A 22,058-nucleotide genomic window follows, 5' to 3' on the forward strand; every position below is an offset into this window, starting at 1 on the left:
TGACTATGGGAGATAGGGAAGCTGGTGAGCAGCTCCTGTTTGATAGTTTTGATAGTTTGATAAATTTGATAGTTTATCATCTGAACTTGGAATTTAAAGGGAAGAACTGGGGCTAACTGTGGAGGAGCAGAAGACTTTGGTTATCTGAGAGGAGGTGTGGGTATAAGTAAGTTTTGAATAAGACTATTTTTTGTTGAGTAAAACAAAATAAAGTTTTGTCTGTATTTGCTTCCATCAAATCCTATTTTCTCTTGAACTGTTCTGTTTAGACTCTCACACCCATCACTCTACTGGAACTGCTCTAATCCATAATTTAATCTTGCTGAATCCACTGGTCACTTCTCAGTCCTCACATCACACAGTCTACAGCAGCATTTGACACAGTTGACCACTTCCTCCTTGTAATGTTTGGTTTACTTCGTGTCCAGAACACTACTCTTCCGGTTTTCCTTCTGCTCCCTCACAGCCTCCTTTGCTGCTTTTCCTGTCTCCCTGATCTCTGAAATTGTTGGTGTGCTGTGCTGTGCTGTGCTGTGCTGTGCTGAGCCCTTAGACCTCATCTCTTTTTCTTTGTGCACGGATTTGAACTCAACCAGTCTCATGACTTTACAGAACCATCTGTATGCTGTGAACTCCCGAATTTATAGGTCCATCCTTGGCCTCCCCGCAAACCCGGGCTTTTATGTCCTTAACTGCCTACTCATCCTCCCTGCTTGCATGTCTAATAGATATCTCAAACTTAACCTATCTAAAACGGAGCTCCCAGTCCCCCTCCTATTTTTTCCCCTCCTACAGTCTTCTTTGTCTTTGTAAATGGCAGCTCTCTACTCTGTTTGCTGATGTTACTGTTTTAGGGAGTTCTTTATCTTCAAACTGATCACTTTGCACCACCTCCACATGACCATCCCATGACCATTACCTGTCTTCACAATTACTGCCTTTGTTCAAGCTTCCATCATGTCTTCTGGATTACTACAGGGGCTTTCTAGCTGTTCTCTGTGCTTCAGCCCTTGCCCTCTCCCATCTGTTATCCACAGAGGAACCAGACTGGTGGAGGGTAAGTCAGATCAGGACATTCCCTTCCTAAAAATCTCTTCAGTGGCTTCCCATCTCACTCAAAGTAAAAACTGAAGTCTTTGCAATGGCCTCAAGAGCTCACACAATTTGTCTTCATTCTCCCCCAGTCTGTAACTTTATCTACTAACCTCACCTCCACTGTTGTTCCCCTTGCTCAAGTCCCTGCAGAGACACAGGGGTGAGTGTGTGTGTGTGTGCGCACACGCATGTATATGCTTGTTCCTGAAACATGCCAGCTCTGCTTCTGCCTTAAGGCATTTGCCCTTGCTGATCTTGGTCCCCACAATGCCCTTCTCCCAGGTATCTGCATTTCTTGGTTTCTTACTTTCTTTATGTCTTGACTTAAATGTTAGTTTTTAATAAGGCCTTCCTTCCCACCTTATTTTAAATTCCACTCCCCCCACCCCAGCATTTCCTATCCATCTTTCTCCCTTTGTTTTTCTTCAAAGCACCTATTACCATCTGACGTATCTTATATTTTACTTATTTATTGTCTGTTTCCCCACATTAGAGGGTATGCTCTATGAGGGCAGGGATTTTTCTCCATCTTGCTCACAGCCGAAACCCAATACAATAGCTGTTCAGTGTCTGTTGAATGCATAAATGAGGGATGTGTTTTTTAACTCGAGATGATAGTGATGTCAGAGATCAGATGATATGCCAGTGGGGGGAAATTAGGGTAAAAATGTTTCCAAAAATCATTTTTGTAAAATTTAATATATATTCATTATGTTTTTCTCAGTTTACAGTTCTGATGTAATTGATAAACAGTGCGCTTCCATGGCTTCTGATCATGCAGATGACAAAGCTGTTATTATTCTAGTTCCTGTTAGACTTGGTGGAGAAAGAACCAACACCGACTACTTAGATTTTGTAAAGGTAGGAAAGATGAGATAAATTATTTTAAGGCAATGCTAGCTAATATGGAAAATACAGAAGATTTGCAGCCTTTTTTCTGTTAAATGATGGGTATAAGTAAGTGATGATTTTCTAGTTGTAGATTGTAAATTTAGACATTAGAGACTTTAAATTTCAGTATTATGAGATCAGGTGTGAGTTGAAGAGTACAGTGTTCTGTGACAAAATGAAAATCCTTTTTATCTTTGTGGCTAATCAAGGAGACACAAATGCAGCAATAATCATAATCTGGAATATGTCGACAGTTCCCATTATCCTTACTTGTGATTTTCAAAAGAATGTACCTGTGTTTATTCATAAAACCCACATTAAACTATGTTGAGGTAATTACTGAAACAAACTGAGTTTTCTATTACTGCTGCGTTATCTCTTTATTTGTTTCCTGTGCCACCATAAGGTCAATAAGTAGTTAGAATGATTATGTGTATAGATAGAAATGAGGAAGATATTATGGATGGGGGAGGTTCCAACTTTCTTTTCATATTAACAAGTTAAAAATCTGTTCTATTTCAGAACACATAATTCTTTTTTCCAAAAGAAACTGTCTAATGTGTTTTCTTGTTTGGGCACCAAGACATTCAGTTGTAACAAAATTATAACTTTTGAAATACTTAGTTTCTGGTTAAGATTATGGTATTTATATTATTTTCATAGTTTCAATAAAATGCCTTATTTTTCCAAGGCCAGAGATGGAATTCCTCTTGAATGGAGTGCTATGGCGTATAGTAATCTTGAAATAAAGTCTAGATTTGTCTTTTATGATTCAGTGACAATTTGTTCCCCACATGAGGTATTAACTGCGTATTGTGGTTCCTATGTATATAGGGTGGAACATGCTGATTCTAAAAATCTAGGGCAGTTGTTTTCAGTACATGGTATATACAAGTCTTCCAGCTGGTATATTGGCTTTTCTTAATAGTTACTAAAATTTTGCAGGCATACTTATCACTAATAATACTATAATATGTTGATAACATATGAATCCCCTAGGTAAAAGTGGGATTTTGATTTCTAATGTGCGGCCTCTTTAGTTGAATTATTGGTGGAATGTGAGAAGTTATGAACCATTTCGTCTAGCGAATCCGTTGGTTTTGGGACTTTGGGCATGTCGCCATGTCTCTGTAGGTTGTAACCAAATCTGAACTGGATTCCCTCTGCCTGCTCTACCACTACGAGAAGATTAGAAATTGAGACAATCTTGGGACTGACTCCTTAGCCAAACCCTCATCCTTCATGGATGGGCCTGCAGATGGCTTCGAGGCATGTTTCATGTGGCTGGGGGCTTTGCTATTTGGTGGTATTGATAGTGTTTATCAGATGGCAGGACTGCCGAATGCTCTTGAGTGATTCATTGGAGCCTAAATTGTAGTGAAATGAACTATGGTCAGCTGTTAAAGTGATCCTCAGTACCTAGTATAGATGAAGGAGATGCTCGCACATCATTGTTAGTTCTCGTATTTGTGTAACACTTTCAAATGGATTTATCTCATTTTGCCCTTACAATAGCTAGGAACCGGATTGTCTTTATACAACAGAAAAGACCGAGAGAAGTTAAGTGATATGTTCAAGTTTAGATAGCCTACTAGTAACAGAGACCAGAACTTTGTTTTTTCCCCCTAAAGTATGGACTTTTTAAACTCTAACATTTCTTTGAGCTTCTGCTAATTTAATTTAGACTTAGTCCACTAAAATTTAATTAATTAGTTATTTTTTTTTGAGGAATGTTAGCCCTGAGCTAACATCTGCCACCAATCCTCCTCTTTTTTGCTGAGGAAGACTGGCCCTGAGATAACATCCATGCCCATCTTCCTCTACTTTATATTTGGGATGCCTTCCACATCATGGCTTGACACTTGGTGTGTAGGTCCACACTCAGGATCCAAACCACTGAACCCCGGGCTGCTGAAGCAGAACATGTGAACTTAACTTCTGTGCTATCGGGCTGGCCCCTAAAATTTAATTTAATAGTCCACTAAAATAAGAGAGCAATGACTATTGAGACATTTTAATTTTTCTATTATCAGGTAAAAATGACTGAAATGGTTGAGTAAAGTAGGTTGTATGCTAGGTGTTATGCTTGGTCAGGGGTGGTTTGGTCAAAAGCCAAAATGAGGGCATGTAAAGAGTCATTTAGAAGTGAAAAAATAGTGTCTAATAGCCCTGAAAGGAAAATAATTTTCCTCTTCCTCCTGCATTTTGCTTCTTCCTCTCCTTCTCCTCCTGCTCTCCCCCTTTTCCTCCTCCTTATGGTCCACCTCTGCCTATACCTCACCACCCCCTTGTTGGCCCCTCCCTCTGCTTCCTTTGTCAGCGGTTCTATTTTTTCCTGCCAGACCATTCTACATCATACTCTCTAAAATTCACCATTCAATTCTGTTTTCCAAATTTATTCATCAAGGTAATTCCACAGTATTTCAGAGATGGTACCATCTCCTGCTGCATTCTGTGAGGAGAAGGAAATTGGGGATGGTGCTTTATCCGCCCTTACCACAGCCAGTTTGTTTATTTATATATTTTTAAATGACCTGGAATGAGGAAAATCCAGTATATTCTCTTTCTTCAGCAAGACAAATTAGGCCTTGCCTTTTTGACTGATTACTTTAGTCTTATTTATTGCTTTGTGGATACAGCTCAATACATTCTGACCACTAGATAACTGTGAAGACGCTTTTTTAGGAACTGAAAAGTGTTTCAAGTTTCCAAAGATACAGCCCCTTACATGTAGTGGCGTTCCAGCTCCTGATCTGCTTCTGCACGTTTACTGCTGAATCTGCTCTGGTCTGTTGCAAAGGAAGTACAGATGCCAAGGACCAAGTCTTTCTTCCATTACTTGGAATCATTCTTTTTCTGAGGAGAGTCGGCGATGATTCTTGTTATATGTTTTTCTTTCTTTTCTCAGCTGTGAGGAACTTAGAACTTTCACTTCCTCGTGGGTCCCTGAGGAACGTTGTGTTCCAGCTGGTCAGAGTGCCTCAAGTTAAAGGAAGGCCCTCTCTAATTGTGCTCAGGATTTTTATTTAGGGGGAAGGCAATAGGATTATAGAACTATTACTAGAATGATAATAACAATAGAATAATAACTTATTATCAAGTGTTTATTTTTTGTATAAGTTCTTCCTAATTTATTTTTTAGTTAGCTCTAAAATTTTAACTGAACTTGCCTTCTCTGTTTTATTTAATTTTTTCAGTTGCAGTTCTCCTTTCCAAAAAAACCTGTATGATATTTTCACAAGACTGAAAATATACACGGTTCTTCTTTAGAGGGTTATTTATAACAGTGACAACCTGGAAACAATGTAAAAATTCACGAGGGAGATTTTAAAGGACATTTTGTTATCTTCATAAATAGAATATTTTACAGCCATTAAATAAGATCTATATTTATTGATAAGAAAATGTTAATGACATAATGAGTGACAGAAGTTACAACAGCATATGTTGTGTATGTACATATGTGTATATTTATATATGATTCCACATATATAAAATTGTATTTGTAAATCTCTATGTGAATATGTGTAATATACCCACATGTCAAGAAGCTTTTCCCCCAGATTTTAATAATGATGAGCTCTAAGTGTTGAGGTTTTGGGGAATTTTTACTGTTTAATGTATTTTCTGTGTGTGTTTTTAATTTATTTTAATTAATTTATTTGTTTGTTCTGTTTTTGCGAGGAAGAGTGGCCCTGAGCTAACATCCGTTGCCAATTTTCCTCTTTTTGCTTGAGGAAGATTGTCACTGAGCTAACATCTGTGCAAGTGTTCCTCTGTTTTGTATGTGGAATGCCACTACAGCATGGCCTGAGGAGTTATGTGTAGGTCTGTGCCTGGGATCCGAACCTATGAACCCTGGCCACCGAAGTGGAACACGCGAACTTAACCGCTATGCCACTGTGCCAGCCCCATGTGTGTGTTCTTTTACAATGACCACATATTATTTTTAAGAAAATAATTAAGTTAAAAAAACTATGGTTTGATTACTTAAGGAAAAAAAGCATTTGTTCATATATTATTTTTATATCTTTTAGATTTCAAAACATCCTTTCATTTAAGGGAAGAAAAGTTTAACTTTTTTTTTAATACTTCTGGAGTTTTATAATGTACGTTTTATCATTATTAGTGTTTTCAAATATATGCCCAAATTAATGCAGGAACTATTGACAAGACATTAATTTCACTGGGCATGTCTTTTTTGAAAGGTATAGAATTATTTGGCCCAGCTTAAATAGAGTTCTGCTTAGAATAGATGCTGAGGGGCATACTAAATAATTTATTGAGGTATCCCTGATATTTTATGATTTGTAAAATAAAATGTCTTTAAATACCAGAATAATAATTATTTTTCTGGGATTAAATTGTTTTCATTAGTCTTTATATTTATTCCAAATGAAGCAGCATAAAACGTTTGTCAAGTGAATGCTCTTGATTAGAAAATAGTTTTTAGTTTGGGATCCTGAGACTCACGGTTCAGTGAAAGCGGTAACCAGGTCTAGGAACTGTTTCTAGCATTTCAAAAAGCCTGGGGACAGCACTGCCTTGCACACCGTCAGGCTGCACCAGCTGCCTGAAAGGCCAGGGGTTTTGGCTGTGGCGGGAGTTTTATTACCTTGATGTGGTGCCGTTGTTTCTCTCTGTATCTGGCGAGTAGTAGTTGTTGATTGTTGTTGAGTGGCATGCTGATCAGGATATTTGATTTAGTCATGTTAAAGTTGAGTGATTTAAAGAAAATGGAAGATAGTTTGGTAGACAGAAAGATTTCAGAACATGTGGGCAAATGTAATAAAAATAAAACTAGTGGTGAAAAATTTTGGGACTACTAATATTGGTAATGCAAATTTGATTGTTTCGAATAATTACCATTTGTCTCTTGACTCTAAATCTGAATTAATTTCTTTTGACAGGGTATTTTAAGCCTTGAATATTGTGTGGGTATTATTGGTGGCAAACCTAAACAGTCATATTACTTTGCTGGATTTCAAGGTTAGTGATTTAGTAAAACATATTTCTTCATTGTTTTCTTTTAAAAGTCAGAGAGTTAATAGAGGATCATCTAGAAACAGGATGATTAATGGAGCAAAATGAGTACCTTATAAAATTATCAGTCCTACCATAGCCACTCATTTGTCATTTGGTCCACAACGTAATTGGATTCTGTAAAATGTATGTTTAATTTCTGTTATTGCATAAACAAAGTATAATTTATTGGTTTCACTAAACTTCAGAAGACATTGTTGCCACATTCTGGCAGTTGCTATTTACATATTTACTTTTTACCAGTTTTAGCCGTGCTAGTTGATGATAAAATGACAAGCAATATGTTCTTCCTGTCAGGGTAAAGTAGGGCAATACATTTTTCATATGCAAACTGTAGAATATAATTGTGTGTTTGTGAAAGTAATTTTATCACCAAAAATTAAATGACAGTCTCATCACTTTATAAAAATTCTGCTTGTACAAGCATATTTGATTATGCAAAAGTTAATCTGTCCTGTGCAAACCTATGTTTCAGTCAATGAATATCAGTCTGGCAAGCTGTTACTCCCAGAGTTTTTTCAGCTATTCTACATAGAAATTGGATTGTAAGCAGTGTAATAATAAGGTGTTTTTTGAATTACTTGTCTTCTGTTTTGTCCTTGTAGATGACAGTTTGATTTACATGGATCCTCATTACTGCCAATCTTTTGTAGATGTCAGCATAAAGGATTTCCCTCTTGAGGTACTATGGATAAATAGCTGGTACTGTTTTCCTACCATTTCTTCCCATCTCTAATTGTTTAGAGATGTGCCGGGCAGCTATACTTTTATGGTATTACAAGTTAATAATCAATATTTTACTGATTTATAAAACCATAATTCAAACAATGGCCAAAGGTTAAATAATTTGTTGCTGAATTTTAATTTATGATTTTCTTCTTCATCTTTGTCTCTAACTTTTTAGATGCCCTAGCCCTACCTATCAAGTCTCCAAGTAATTTTGTAGGTATACAGTTGAACAGTCCTGAAGAATTAAAATGTTAGGCATGTTTAAAAAAAGAGAGAAAGGGAAAAAAAAGAAAAATGAAGAATGATGGAGTTGGGTTAGAATGACAAAGTGACATAAAGAGACTGCTAAATTATTTTGCTTTAAGTATAGTAATGAAGTCTTAGCCTCTAGTTTTCAAGAGCTTAGTTGGGTTTCTAATATTTATTTTAACTTTGATTTCTTAATCTCTTCTCTTCCTTTTATAAAGTTGGTCATTTTGTGATCCAATATTTTAAGTCAGAAAATTAAAAATACGTGGTTTTGGTTCTTGGTTTCCCAGTTGATGCTTTTGCAGACTTTTAAAATAATTTAAATCACTTGGGTGGCATGGATCACTAATTCTCAAGGGCTTGACAAGTTGGAAATGTGTTTTAGTACTTTGTTTTAGTAATAGCTTGCTAGCTAATATTAATTCCTAATAGTATTTAAAGGGTAGAATATTAAAAAAGATAAACTGCAAGGTGAAAATCTGGTTCCAAAAGACACGTTATAAAACATTCTGGCATCCTTTGTAAACTGTTACCTCAACTAAAGTACAAGGATCTTGAGGCCAGAGATCAAGTTGGCTTTCTCCGTTCTTCTTTCCTAGTATCTTGCATATGAACATTAATAAATATTTCTAGTTGACTGACTGATATTGTGGGAGGCGCTACAGAATTGTGCTGTGTGAACCACATTGTAATTCTCTTTGTGCTGCATTGTGGCCTTGTAGCACTGATTTCTATGACTAAGTTACATTTTCAGTGTATCTGTGCCAAATTGACTTCTCAAAAAAGTAGATAGTTGAGATTCAGATGGAAGGTTATTCATAGTGTTCTAGTATTATCCAAAATAGGCCAATTTAAAGATTATTAGTGTTGATTATTTTGGCCAGTTTATAAAGAGAGACTCTTCATCTGATATTTTGAGAGCCTCTGCAAAGTGCCAGGTGAATGAACACCCTGGTTTTGTCTACACAGCGTTAGAAAGATTGCAGCTCGTTCCTGGGAGACTGTTGCAGCACTTCATGAGCGAGTCAAAGAAGAATTGATTTTAAGAGACTTTGTAAAGTTTGATGAAATTAGGTAATTTCTTAAATGCACAGAAGCATTTATTTCTCATACATTAGGACACCAGGAAAGTGGGTTTAGATGTTTTATTTTTGAGATGCTGCTGGAGTATCTTGCCTGTCTGGATAATTCCTCTGGACAGTTTTTCGTTTGTCTCAATTCAGGGATTTCTCTTAGATTATTAGTGAATAGGATTATTTATTTTCATATGAAAGTATAATATAAAAATTAGAGCAAGTTGTCTCTCTTTGTACAGAAATAAAATTTCACTTTGTGCTTTTTATCGTATCATAAGCTTAAAATGCTTCAAGTGGAGGGATTTTAATTACCATCTTTCCCTTGCTGTATAGGTTGTATGTTTATACACTGTTGAAATTTTGTGGTTGATTAATGTAATAAACTATGTGCACATTCTAAAACCACCCTTGTATCTCAATTATTAAAATTATTTTTGAAAGCAGCTTTTTTTGATCAATATTTCTTTTTAGTCAATAGGTGCAGAAATTAAAATCTTAGCTCTTTTATCCACTTCCATGTAAATAATTGCTGGTAGTCCTGGTATTTTAAGTGAGTGCCCTGAATCTAATAGGATTACGAAAATTTAAGTTGTATGATATCAGAATATTTGAGACTGAAGAAGAGATTTAGCAGATTATATCTTTTATTGTTGTTCTTATGGTGTTGAATTCCTATATTTCTAGAATTGAGCTTTAAAAATTTTTAAACCAGATCAGATCAAGTTATTTATTCGTTTTTAAACAAGCATTTATTGAACACCATTTACTGAGCTCCTTCTTTGTGCAAGGCACTGTCCTCAGCACTGTAGGGACCTCTGTTGAAGCTTTTTCTTTCTTCTTCATAGTTCCAGATGTTTTGATTATCTATATTTGTGTTAACTTTTAATTCTGGTGACATTTTCTTATAAAATATACTAGTGTATACTGTTGAATTTCTATACTGAGTTTTAAGAGAATCTTCATCTTTAGCTGTCCTTACTTAATTTTTAACGTTGTGAAGTGAATGTAAGTAGGTGTATTTAGATCCTGGCTTTAGTAGTGGGGATGTGCCAGGGCAGTGCTTGGCCAGGGCTGAGGAACGGAGCACGTGGTTTAGTGTGAGGGCGTGTTATAATGTGTAAACTCAGGCTCTGCTTTTCATGTGGAAAGTGAGGTTCAGGGGAGCAGCGTGAACAACCTCAATGGAAAAAGTCATGAAAGGACAACTTTAAATTAGAAAGGAATGAGAAGAGCTCAAATGGGCTTTAGCAGTGAGGGTGTGTTGAATTGTGTGTCCTCATTGTCAGTGGTTGGGACAGGGCAGCGTTTCAGTTGGGATGAGAGGACTAGCGGATATATATTTTCTTATGTTTATATGTATGTGTGTGTGCATATTTAATAAGTTAAGATTTCCTAAACCAGAGATTATTGTTCCATGTTATTAATGATATACTTTTGGAATGATCTGTTCTAACTCTTAAAAATACCAAATTCTAGTCTATTATTGAAGGTAATGTGCTATTATGTTAATATCAATATTCTTTTAATAAGGTGAGAAAAGCCTTATTAATAGACATGTTAGTCTGTTCTGATTTCTGGGCCTCAATTCCAAATTTTCAGTTTTAGGAGGTTCATACAGTGGTGACTATTTTAATCTATCCTAGTAAATTCAGAGAATAGTGGCAGTAAAGCTATTAGAATGATGTGATGTGATTAGATAGATGGGTGAGTGAATTCATCAGTGAAATACGTACCCTTTATGAATCACACACGTGAACTGCAGTTAGCAGAAAGTGCTTTTTAGTGAGGGTATTTGCTAATGAACTATCTAGGAAGCTTCATCTAAATCAGCACAATAGCATAGCTACGCCTGACAGTATTTGCTTCAGTCTTGTTTGTATGCTTAGGTGTAGAATCCACTGTTCCCAGTAGTAGCCCAGAACAGGGCCTGGCACTTAGTAGGTGCCTAGTGACTCTTCGCTGAGGCAGTGAACAAATAATGTATTGAAAAATGAAATAAATAGGAATTGACTCACTCTGGCCAGTTTTTTCAGAAACATATTTCACTGTCACACAAACATATCTAGTAGATACTCCCTAAAATGTATTTGTGAAGTAGAAGCTGCTACTCTTACCAATCGTCAGAATTTTAAAAATTAAAAAAGAAATCATAAGTGCATAGCTCAAAGCATTATCACAAAATGAACATAGCTGAGTAGTGCCACTTAGGAAAATATTTTAAAGTCTAGCTTGTTCTGTGATAGGCAAAAATAATTCTGAACTTTTTTTTTTTGCTGAAGAAGATTAGCCCTGAGCTAACATTTGTGCCAGTCTTCCTCTATTTTTTATATGTAGGATGCCACCACAGCATAGCTGATGAGTGGTATAGGTCTGTGCCTGAGATCCCAACCTGTGAACCTGGCCTGTTGAAGCGCCGAACTTAACCACTAGGCCATGGGGCCAGCCCCTGAATTTTACATTAATGTTGGTTGACTTCAGAATCTTCTTGGGTGAACAAAAGAATGTAATTTTAAGTTTAAGTGGTATAAAATGCCTCTCTGCAGTGTGAGTCCTAGTACATACGTACAACCAATAGTAGTTTCAGTTTTCAGTGATCAGAAATTTATATCTGTGTTTTTGTGAATAATTTTAAAATTTATTTGTAGATATCAAAACAACCATGAAAAACAGTGTAGTGTTTGTCATTACTCTCTATGATGGTTGAAGCAATACTGTGAAATGGCACTAAGCCTGTTCCGGTTTAGTCTTACTCGTAGGTCCTTACGTGAAAACTTTAATCAATGTTTTAGTATATTGTAGGACCCCCTTGTAAATGAGTTAAAAAAAATACTTTGTTGGACCTTGTACAAACTTTTGGCCCTTCTTCCTTATCTCCAAGTAGTAAAAACGAAATCAGCATTCCTTATTACTGGCTTTGGAAGGAGTTGGCAAATGACTATTTTTAGATACCTTATATGTAGAATAATTTTTTTGTAAATGTGACCTAGAACTCTCTATGCCTTATACACTAATACATGCCTCGATATTGTTAGCTGACAGTTGACTTAGCTGTGTATGCCTTTCCAGATCTGTTTTTAATATCTCTTTACAAATAAAACAGGTGAAACAATGTTCAACAAAGTCTGACTAAGACAATGCTTGTGTTGACTAGTGCTCTGGAGGTTCTGGTTTAGCTGGCTTGGATTTCACTATATAAAGAAAGTGTTAGCCAAGCATTCAATGGAAGTCATAGTTCTGAAAACACTTTTGTTTGGTCTATATTTGCTGTCATGATGTTGGATTGAACTATCCATAAGGAGAAAAGCAGCTTGACTGTGTGCATTCTGCATATCCTCTGGTGATAATATGGGCCACTAATTGCATCACGGAGATGTAGGGGGAGAGAAAAGAGTGATTTTGATTGATTCACCGTGAACATAGCAAGTATAAAAGCCTATTTTTTTTTGCATTTTCGTAGATAATTTCAAGTTAAAATCTCTTAGTTTTAGGCATTAAATGTAGGGAAATTTTAAGTTTATGAGTTCAAATTCAGCCTAGATTATTTCTTAATGAGCTTGTTCTTTAACTCAAAAATATGAAGTATATAACAAAGAATTTCCCACACCTGTCTCCTGTATGCCCAGTTTTCTACCTCTCCCCTAAACTTGTTAATTTTTGTATATCGTTACAGACTTTATGCAAATATAAACAAATATGAATTTATATATATTTACGGCCCTCCTTTACATAAAAATTTTATATACATACAAAAAAAGACTTGGTAGCTTCAGTGATTTTTAAGGATAAGATATCAAAAGCAGTTTAAAAAAATCTTTTACATAAAGTATATAATGTAATGGAGAAAAAATATTGGAGTGATTAGCTTTATATTCTGCCCATTCCTACTTTTATTTTCTCCAAAGATACCAGACTCTAGTAGCAGCCACATCCCATTAGCAAGAGTGGAGAGGCTAGGGCAGCCTCCCAGGCCATCTCTCTGTGGCTCTGTGGGCACTCGAGCAAAGTGGGCTGAAGGACAGGAGGTGGTGAGGAGGAGGGCAAGGGCCGGAGGAGAGCTGCTCACCTGTGTCCTCTAGGGCACCAAGCAGAACTTGAAGGAAAGTACCACAGAAGAGCGGTCTGGGAGGATGTGCAGTTATGTGCTAATTGTGTCAGTTGCTGAAACTTGCAAGTTTCGTATCATTATAGAACATGTACATGAATCTGTGCATTTGTTTACAAAGTCTTGATATTCTTCTTATAAAGGTTTATAAACGTTAATAAAATCTCTAACGAAACATATTTAATTGCACTTTTGTGGAAGTTACTAACTTGATTCTAAACTTTGTGCTAGCTTATTCATGTCTTTTTCAGTGGTACGCTTTTCTTCCCTTCTGCAAGTGTTAGAAATGGATACCACTTTTCACATACTTCTTTCTTTTGCAGAGTGGCACTAGTGTTGCATAAGGTGGCGATTGGGTGAATTGAATATACACAATGTTGGCTTTCATATTTTACAGCTTTGAACAGTGAGAGGGACCATCTGCATAGGGTAGACTAACTAAAACACTATTTGAAAGCATGTTTATAGTTTTGAGAAAAGCTAGATAGCAGATTTCCAATTAAGTAATATTCTTCTGTATACTTAAGTCCATCAAATAAGATTAAATTAATCCTCAAAAACTTTTAAAATTACAGACATTCCACTGCCCTTCTCCCAAAAAGATGTCATTTCGAAAAATGGATCCTAGCTGTACAATTGGATTTTACTGTCGAAATGTTCAGGACTTCAAACGAGCTTCTGAAGAAATCACAAAGGTATCTTTATTTAAAGTATTATAATATTTGTAAATGACCTCGTTAAATAGTCTATCAGAAGACAAACATCTATAAATTATGACACTTTTGTAAATTTCCCCTTGAATGTTAATATTATTAGGAATATTGTGAACCAGAAAATAAAACGATTTGGAAATTCCTGCCTTTGAGACTAGTGAAATCAGCTAGTCACCAGTTGGAAGTATTGCTTGCTCCACTAGGTGGCACTGTTGAAATGAAAATCCCTTTGCAACTGAAGACGTGTGCAAGCAATTAGGTTATATTTTATTTGAAGAGGATTTTAAAAGGGCAATACCTTAGAGGGTAGAAAAAAATTAATGAAGTATTTGATCAAGCCAAATTGTGCATTATTTCTTGTTAGTCCAAGTTCTTCTTTGATTTTTTTAAAAGAGAAATGGTATTTTTGGGTTTCTCAGAACTGCTTTATCAAATAAGCTGTGCTGTTACTTCCCAATAAGCTTGTTTAATCTGATCTATTCCGCTTACGGTATCTTTGAAATAGGGTTATTTAACGTCTTCTCATTACCTTTGAACTTCTGCATTTTTCTGGTTCTTGAGGTTTATGGAGCTTTAAGTTCTGCCTACATTTATTACTTTAGAAAATCAAAAAGATTACTTATTTAGGAAGTAAGCATAACTGGATGGCTGTCTTATCAGTATCAATAATTATAGGTTATCATTTTATGGTAAATAAAACCAATACTAGAATCATTTCGGGGAATTCTTAGGTTGAGCTCCCATATAATAGTACCTTATTTGCTTCCAGTTAATTTTATTCAGGAAAATGGACATAGTGGGTTGAAATTTTATTTTTACAATGTAAAAACAGAATGAAAAAGTTAAATAAAAATTTTCATATAAGCTATGTTTCGTTTACTTGACCTGCCTGTAAAAGAGGAAATTTAACAGGAGCATGACAGAAAAATGAATGAGGGGAGGAGAAAATGAGCTGTGTGAGAACCTTTCCTTATTCTTTATTTCTCACAATTGTCATCTTTTCATTCTCCTTTTCAACCTAGAAGGCTAAGTGAACATAAAAAATACCTATTCTCCATTTTTTTCCTTTTTTTATTACTTGAAATTAGTATGTACATTTGTATATTTTAGTTTGACGATTATCTGTCTTTATAAAGTATCATGTATATGCTGACATATACAAATCCAGATGATATTGTAATATAGATTGATGTTGATGAACATATTCCATTAAAAAGTCCCATTTCTGTTTGCATTAGTTTATTTTCTATGTAGGTTAAAATAAGTATGTTTAGAAGAGTCTACTCCTGGCATAGAAACAAACCAAATTATTATTACCAAATTGAAAATACAAGATTCACAAATGAATTGCATGTTGATACTTTCTGATTAAAAACAAATAGTTTCTATGGTTTTTATACTGCTGGTTATTATGGTTTTTATATGGGAAAAATGCTTAGAGATTATTCCTCTTGCTGCATCAGGGTAATGTGCAACACTAAAACAAAGAGAAAGCATATTGAAATATCATTTGGAAGTACTGAGAATTTTGCCAGAGTCAGTTAACTTTGCTTTAATAATAGTTTTGTTCTTAATTGCTTTTTGTAGCAGTATCAAAACTCACTTTGTCAATTAATAACTTAATCATTTACTTTTGCTTGGAAGGTTTTAAGTTAAGCAATTTTCCTTTTCTTCTTAGAAACTAAATTTGGCTAGTTAAACTGTTATTTTTTTCTCTTTAAAAATGAAAACAACTAAAATTATTTGTTTCTAAGTAGGATATATTTTCAGTTTTCTCATTCTGAAAATGAAGCTGAGTAGTCTAGATTCTCATGTTTAATTTGCAGTGCTGTATGAATGAATATTCTATTGCCTTATGGTATATGATGTTTGAAATGTTAATAAAAATTGTTTAATTCAGAGTGTTTAGCAGAGCTCAGTTCAGCAAGTATCTGAGTAACCGTCATGTTGAAAGCATAAAATGACCAAGCCATAATGCCTACTTTTGAACAAGTATAAGGCTTCCACCCTCAACTAGTGTTCCTAGTCCAGGAGGAGGAGTAAGACAAGTAGACGTATATTACATTGAATGTGATAAGCATCCATACAGATATATAAAATTGATAGGGGAGGGAAGGGTACTGAAATGAGAAGGATGTCGCATCAAAGTCAAAGTCCTTTATTGTGATGGTGATGTTTAATATGAGCCCTAAAATGTAGGCTTAATGTCTATTGGCTTAGGGAGAAGGAGGCGTACTTCCAGCAGAGGATGTAACAAGAGGAAAGGTACAGGAAAAGGAAAATGTAGAGCTTGTCTAGAGAATGGCAAATAGTCCAATCTGGTAGGTGCCAAGGACACATAAAGGGCAGGATTTCTGTCTTCCGACTGCCTGAATCAGAATCCCTATAGGTACGGCCTGGGAGTCTCCGTTTTTAACAAGCTGCCCAAATAATCGTGTACACCAAATTTGAGAACCACTGGTGCAAGACAGTGCACCCAGAGTGTGATGCTTGGTGTTTCTAGATGGCACTAGGACAAACATTTTAATACTTATATATTTTTTTATATTCACATTGGAAAAATATAACTAGCATATTAAACATGTGACTTTCTATTTATTACTGATTTGTTCAAGGCTGTTAAAGCTAAAAATTATAAAAAGAAAAATATCCGTTAATAATAGAGATGGCATACATAGCAAAAATAATGAAGGAAGTATGAAAATGTCTAAGGCTTGGAAAACACTGCTGTAAGAAATAGAGAAGCATGAGGCAGTTGGGATAATATTGTGGAGAGTCTTGAATGCCAGGTTTAAGAAGTTCATACTTGGCTCCAGCCCCATGGCTGAGTGGTTAAGTTTGTGCACTCCGCTTCAGCGACCCAGGGTTTCGCTGGTTCGGTTCCTGGGAACGGACATGGCACCGCTCATTGGGCCTCGCTGAGGCGGCATCCCACGTGCCACAACTAGAAGAACCCGTAACTAGAATGTACAACTACATACTGGGGGGTTTGGGGAGAAAAAGCAAAAATAAAAAAAGATTGGCAACAGTTGTTAGCTCAGGTGCCAATCTTAAAAAAAAAAAAGAAAGTTCATACTTTAGCAGTATGTTGATTTTATTAAAGTAGTTTTTTAATTTCAAGCATACAGAAATATACAGAATAATTTATCCATGTGCTACTATTGAACTTAAGAAAAAAAAATATATAATCGAACTGTGTTACCCTTCCCAATCTTATTCCCTTCCTTTCTCCTCAATGTTAATCACTATCTTAAGTTCGTATGTAACACCCTTACTTTATATGTCTATAAACAACATATATTGTTTTGCATGTTGTTAAACTTTTCACTAATGATATATTTATATACAAATGTATATATTCTTCTGCATCTTGCTTTTTTGTTTGATGGTTACTTAGAAATTATAGCTATATATGTGTCTAGTTTATTCATTTAAACTGCTGAAGAGTAGTACATTCTACAATATACTACTTTTTATTTAAATTTTCTTTGTTGATGGTGATCTGGCTTGTTTCTCTTTCTGATTACAAATAGCGTTTATAAGGATAATCTTGTACATATCTCTTTGTGCACATGTAATACTTTAACCAGGATTCCATTAGATACCCTAGCTGTGTTAGTGTGGAATTGCTGGGGTCGTAGGGTGTGCATGTTCTTAGGTTTGCTAGATATTGTCAAATGCTCTCCACAGTGATCATGCCAAGCAGTATGTAAGAATTTCCAGTGCTTTGCATCCTTATCAACACTTGCTATTGTCAGACTTTTACATTTTTAACCAATCCCATGGATATGAATAGTATCTCTTTGTAGTTTTAATTTATATTTTCCTGATTACTGGTGAAATCGAGTATCTTCGCAAGGTTTATTGGCTTCTTTGGTTCTTCTTTGTGAATTTATTGTTCATTTCCTTTCCCTCTTTCTATGAAGCTGTTTGATTTGAAGGAAATAAATTTATAATTCTGTATACTACCACTTGTTGGTTCTATGTGTTGCGAATATTTTCTCCTAGGCTACTATTTTCACTTGTTAATGGTGTCTTTAATTTTAGTCAGATGCGTGAATCTTTTTCTTTATGGGCTTTGAATTTTGTATCAAAGAAATCTTTAATAAACAAAGTCATAAACATATGACCTACATTTCTTCCATCAGTTTTAAAGTTTTATGTTTCATGTTTAGAACTTGTGTATGTCTTAAGGTTGGTATCTTTTTTTTTTTTTTAACATGGATAACTGGGTGTTCCAGAATCATTTATTAAAAGTCTAATGTTTCTTTATTGATTCATAACTCCTTCTTCAAAGAAGTGGACTAGGACAAAGCTGTGGGATGGGAGAGGAGAAACCATTTTGAGAGAGTTTGTGAAAGTAGAATCAGTAAGACAAAGCAGCTGCTTGGACTTGGGGGCGAGTGAAAGAGAAGGCTCGAAGATGTGTCTAGAAGAAAAAATTAGTAGTGCATTAATGTGGTGACTTATTTAGTCAGTGAGACATTTGAGTGTTCTCAACCCTACCACTCTGTCAGAACTCCTCTTCAGGGTCACTGATAACCCCCACGTTGCTAAGTCCGTGGTCATCTCTTAGCCTTCCATCTTACAGTCCTAACATTTGTGTTTGCCATAGCTGAACACCCACTGCTCCTTCATATACCTTCTTCATTTGGCTTGCACAACCAAACTCGCTTGGTTTTCCTCATTCTTCACTAGTGTTCCTTCTCAAGTCTCCTTTGCCTGCTCTTCTTCCCAGTTCCTTAATGTTGGACCATCCCAGGGCTCAGTCTTCAGTTCTCATCTCTTCTTTATCTTGGTGATCTCATCCAGTTGAATAGCTTTAAATATCAATTATAAGTCAACTAAAACCAAGATCATATCTTTGGCCCAAGCCTTTCTTCCAAATTAACAGATTATGTATTTCCACCTGCCATCCAGTCTCTCTTCTGTGTCTGATGTGCATATCCGAAATCAAATTCCTGATCTTCCTTTTCAAGCCTGTTCCACTTACAGTTTTCCTCAGCTCATTTGAAGGCAAATTCATCCTTCTGTCTGCTCAGGCCCCAAACCTTTCTGTCTTTGCCTGCTTTCTGTCTCCCGTATTCCATGACCAGTTATAGCTTCAAGGTATATCTAGAATCAGACCACTTTTCACACCTCCACTGCTGCTGTGCTGGTCTGAGCCACCATCATTACTTCAGTGGCCTCTTAGTTCATTTCCAAGCCCTGCCCCCCAAACTATTCTCAGTTCAGCAGCCTGGGTGAAACTTTGAAAACGTAAGTCAGATTATACCACTCCTCTCCTCAGAAACCTGCATTGACTTTGTAGTTCGCTTCAAAGTAAAATCTTACTGTCCCTCCAAGGCCCTAGATGATCTGTCTGCATGCCCCACCCTCTCACCTCAGCTTCTCATTTCCTGCTCTCCTCTCCTGCATTCCGCTTCAGCCATGTTGGCCTCCTTGCAGATCTCTGACCTAATAGGCAGGCTCCTGTCTTAGAGCCTTTGCACTGGACTGGGATACTTTTTCTCTCAGATATCTGCATGGCCGATTTCTTCACCTTCTTTAAGTCTTGGCTCAGATGTCTCCTTCTCAGTGAGGCCTAATCTGACTGCCTATTTCAAAGTGCAACTTCCCCATCATTTCCTCTTGCCTTGTCTTTTACTTTTTAATGTTGTAGCACTTTTTACTTTCTAATACACTATATAATTTACTTATGTGTTATATTTATTATTATCTGCCTTTCCCAGGGGTATATAAACTATGCAAAGGTAGCAATGTTTGCCTGTTTTGTCATTGATGTATTCCAAAGCATCTAGAACAGTGCCTGGCCCATAGTAAGTATTCAGTATTTGTTGAATGACTTTCTGGAGCTGGGTATGCAATAGTGAATAAGAGAGTTATGACTCTGGCTTCATGAATTTATAGTCTAGGGGACAAGGTGGACATTAAACACACAAATGCATTAAAAAAATGTAAAATTCCATGAAGAAAAAGAATGCAGTGCTATGGGGAAGAAAAATAGGAAAGACATAATTTAATTTGGGGAGTGCAAAAACGTTTTATGTTTACTGCATTTTCCTTAAGGTCCAGATAAAGTCTTCACTGGTCCATGAAACCTGCCTTATTTAAACCTACCACACAATTAGTAAGAAACCAGCAAGAGAATAGTGAATGTCTTCCTGTTATAACAGACTTAATTAACAGTTCCATGACTTGCTTTAAGAATGCTTGGGCTGGCCATGTGTCCGAGTGGTTAAGTTCTCGAGTTCTGCTTCGGTGGCCCGGGGTTTTGCTGGTTTGGATCCTGGGTGCGGACATGGCACCGCTCATCAGGCCATGCTGGCATCCTACATGCCACAACTAGAAGGACCCACAACTAAAACATACAACTATGTACTGAGGGGATTTGGGGAGAAAAAGCAGGAAAAATAGAAAAAAAGAATGCTTGGAAGCCTTGAATTGGGAGTAGATAAGTGAACAATAGAGTTTGGCATGATAGGGACAGCAGAATTTTAAGTAGAGTTAGGAATATCTTTTATTTCATTGAAATGGTCAATCATGGAATCCCTGTGGGTAAAGAGGCAAATGGTCTGGGAGAATTGAGAGAGGTAGAGAATTTGAAGGTCAGGTGATTATGAAGAAGTCAGGTTTAGTGGGAGTGCATCTCATACAAGCACTAAACCATCTAAAACAATGCACTAAAGAAGTGCATCTCCCACTTCTTCAGACTTCAGCATCTCTGTGGAATAGTTCTGTTGAATTCTGTCTCTGATCTTTCCCTTAACATTCTCCTCCCTTTCTCTCTCCCTCCCTCCTGTGTCTAAGTAGTTAATCATGTTGTTAAAATCTTGCGTGTCCTTTTTTGGTTCCTGTATGGTATGTAAGATATGTGATAAAGCTTTCCAATTGTGCTTGCGGGTTTGTCCATTTCTCCTTTAAGTTCACTTACTTTTTGTTTTATATACTTTGAGGCTATGTTACTAGTTGTGTACAAATTTAGGATTGTTAGGTCTTCCTATTGAATTGACTTTTTTATAATTATATGACCCTCTATCTCTAGTAGTTTTCTTTCCTTAAAGTCCATTTTTGTGCTTTGTTGTCATATATTTTAATCCTACGTGTTTTTTTAATTGCACAAGGCATCGTGTTCTGAACAGTCAGCATTTCCCTTTGTGATGCCCTCGTTCTTTCCTGTGTTGCTGTTCCTTTGGGGACCATTTTGCTTCTCTCTAAAGAACTAACTTTACTGTTTCTTTTAGTGCTGTTTGCTGGTGATAAATTCTCTCAGTTTTTGTTTCTTTGAATACGTCTTTATTTTGTCTTTGTTAAAAAATTGAAATAATTGGGACCTTACAGAAAATTTGTAAATATAGTATAAATAATTTTTCTTGAGCCATTTGAGAGTAAGTTGTCAACATGGTGCTCCATCACCCTTGAACAATTGAGTGTGCAATTCCTAAAGACATTCTCCTACCTAACCACAATTCAGCCATCAAAATCGGGAAAACAGCACTGTACTTTATCACCAGGTAATCCTCAGAAACTCTTCAAGTTTGGCTAATTGTTCCAGTAATGCTCTGCAGAAGGATCCAGTTCAGAATAGTGTGTTGCATTTATATATCTTGAAACTCCTTTAATCTAGAATAGTTCCTCATCTTTTCCTGACCTTCATATGACCTTGATATTTTCAAAGATTACAGGATACTTTTGTTTTTTGGTTTTTTACAGCATACTTTTGAAAATTTTGTTAATTGTGCCCCAGTTTGGGTTTGTGTGATGTTTCCTCATGATTCTTCAGGTCATGTGTTTTTGTTAGGTACGTCACAGAAATGATGCTCTGTGTTCTTCCTACTGCATCTTAGAGGTTGGCATCTGATTTCAGTTTGTCCCTTTACTGGTGGTGTTACTTTGATCACTTGATTAAGGTGCTGTCTGCTATGTTCCAGCCTGGCTTCAGCAGACCTCGTAGACCAGAGTGACTCCCCACCCTAGCCTGGATGCCGGTTTTGCCCAGCCTCTTCTAGTGGCTTTAGAAATGAATTGTTTGGGAGCAGAAGGGAAGGGAAAGAGCTTGCCTCTATTACTGAAGGATATTTTCAATGGATGGAATTGTCTGTTAGCAGTTGTTTCATTCAGTACCTTAAAGATATTTGTTCTGTTGTCTTCTGGCTTCTT

General features: G+C 36.2%; 1 protein-coding gene across 35 annotated transcripts in view; it reads left to right on the plus strand.

Annotated features, from left to right (window-relative positions):
• ATG4C (autophagy related 4C cysteine peptidase) overlaps positions 1–22,058 on the plus strand; it is a 155,855-nt gene that overhangs the window by 59,532 nt on the left and 74,265 nt on the right. For 27 of the 35 annotated variants that reach the window (XM_070486431.1, XM_070486415.1, XM_044748913.2 and 24 more), the window contains 4 exons: positions 1,820–1,956; positions 6,897–6,975; positions 7,635–7,711; positions 13,761–13,880. In XM_070486431.1, coding sequence (XP_070342532.1) covers positions 1,820–1,956; positions 6,897–6,975; positions 7,635–7,711; positions 13,761–13,880 — 413 coding nt within the window. The remainder of the gene's footprint in view (positions 1–1,819; positions 1,957–6,896; positions 6,976–7,634; positions 7,712–13,760; positions 13,881–22,058) is intronic. The other 8 variants (XM_070486419.1, XM_070486441.1, XM_044748917.2 and 5 more) reach the window with 1 other exon arrangement.

This window comes from Equus asinus, chromosome 16 (assembly GCF_041296235.1).
Source record: "Equus asinus isolate D_3611 breed Donkey chromosome 16, EquAss-T2T_v2, whole genome shotgun sequence".
NCBI lineage: Eukaryota > Metazoa > Chordata > Mammalia > Perissodactyla > Equidae > Equus > Equus asinus.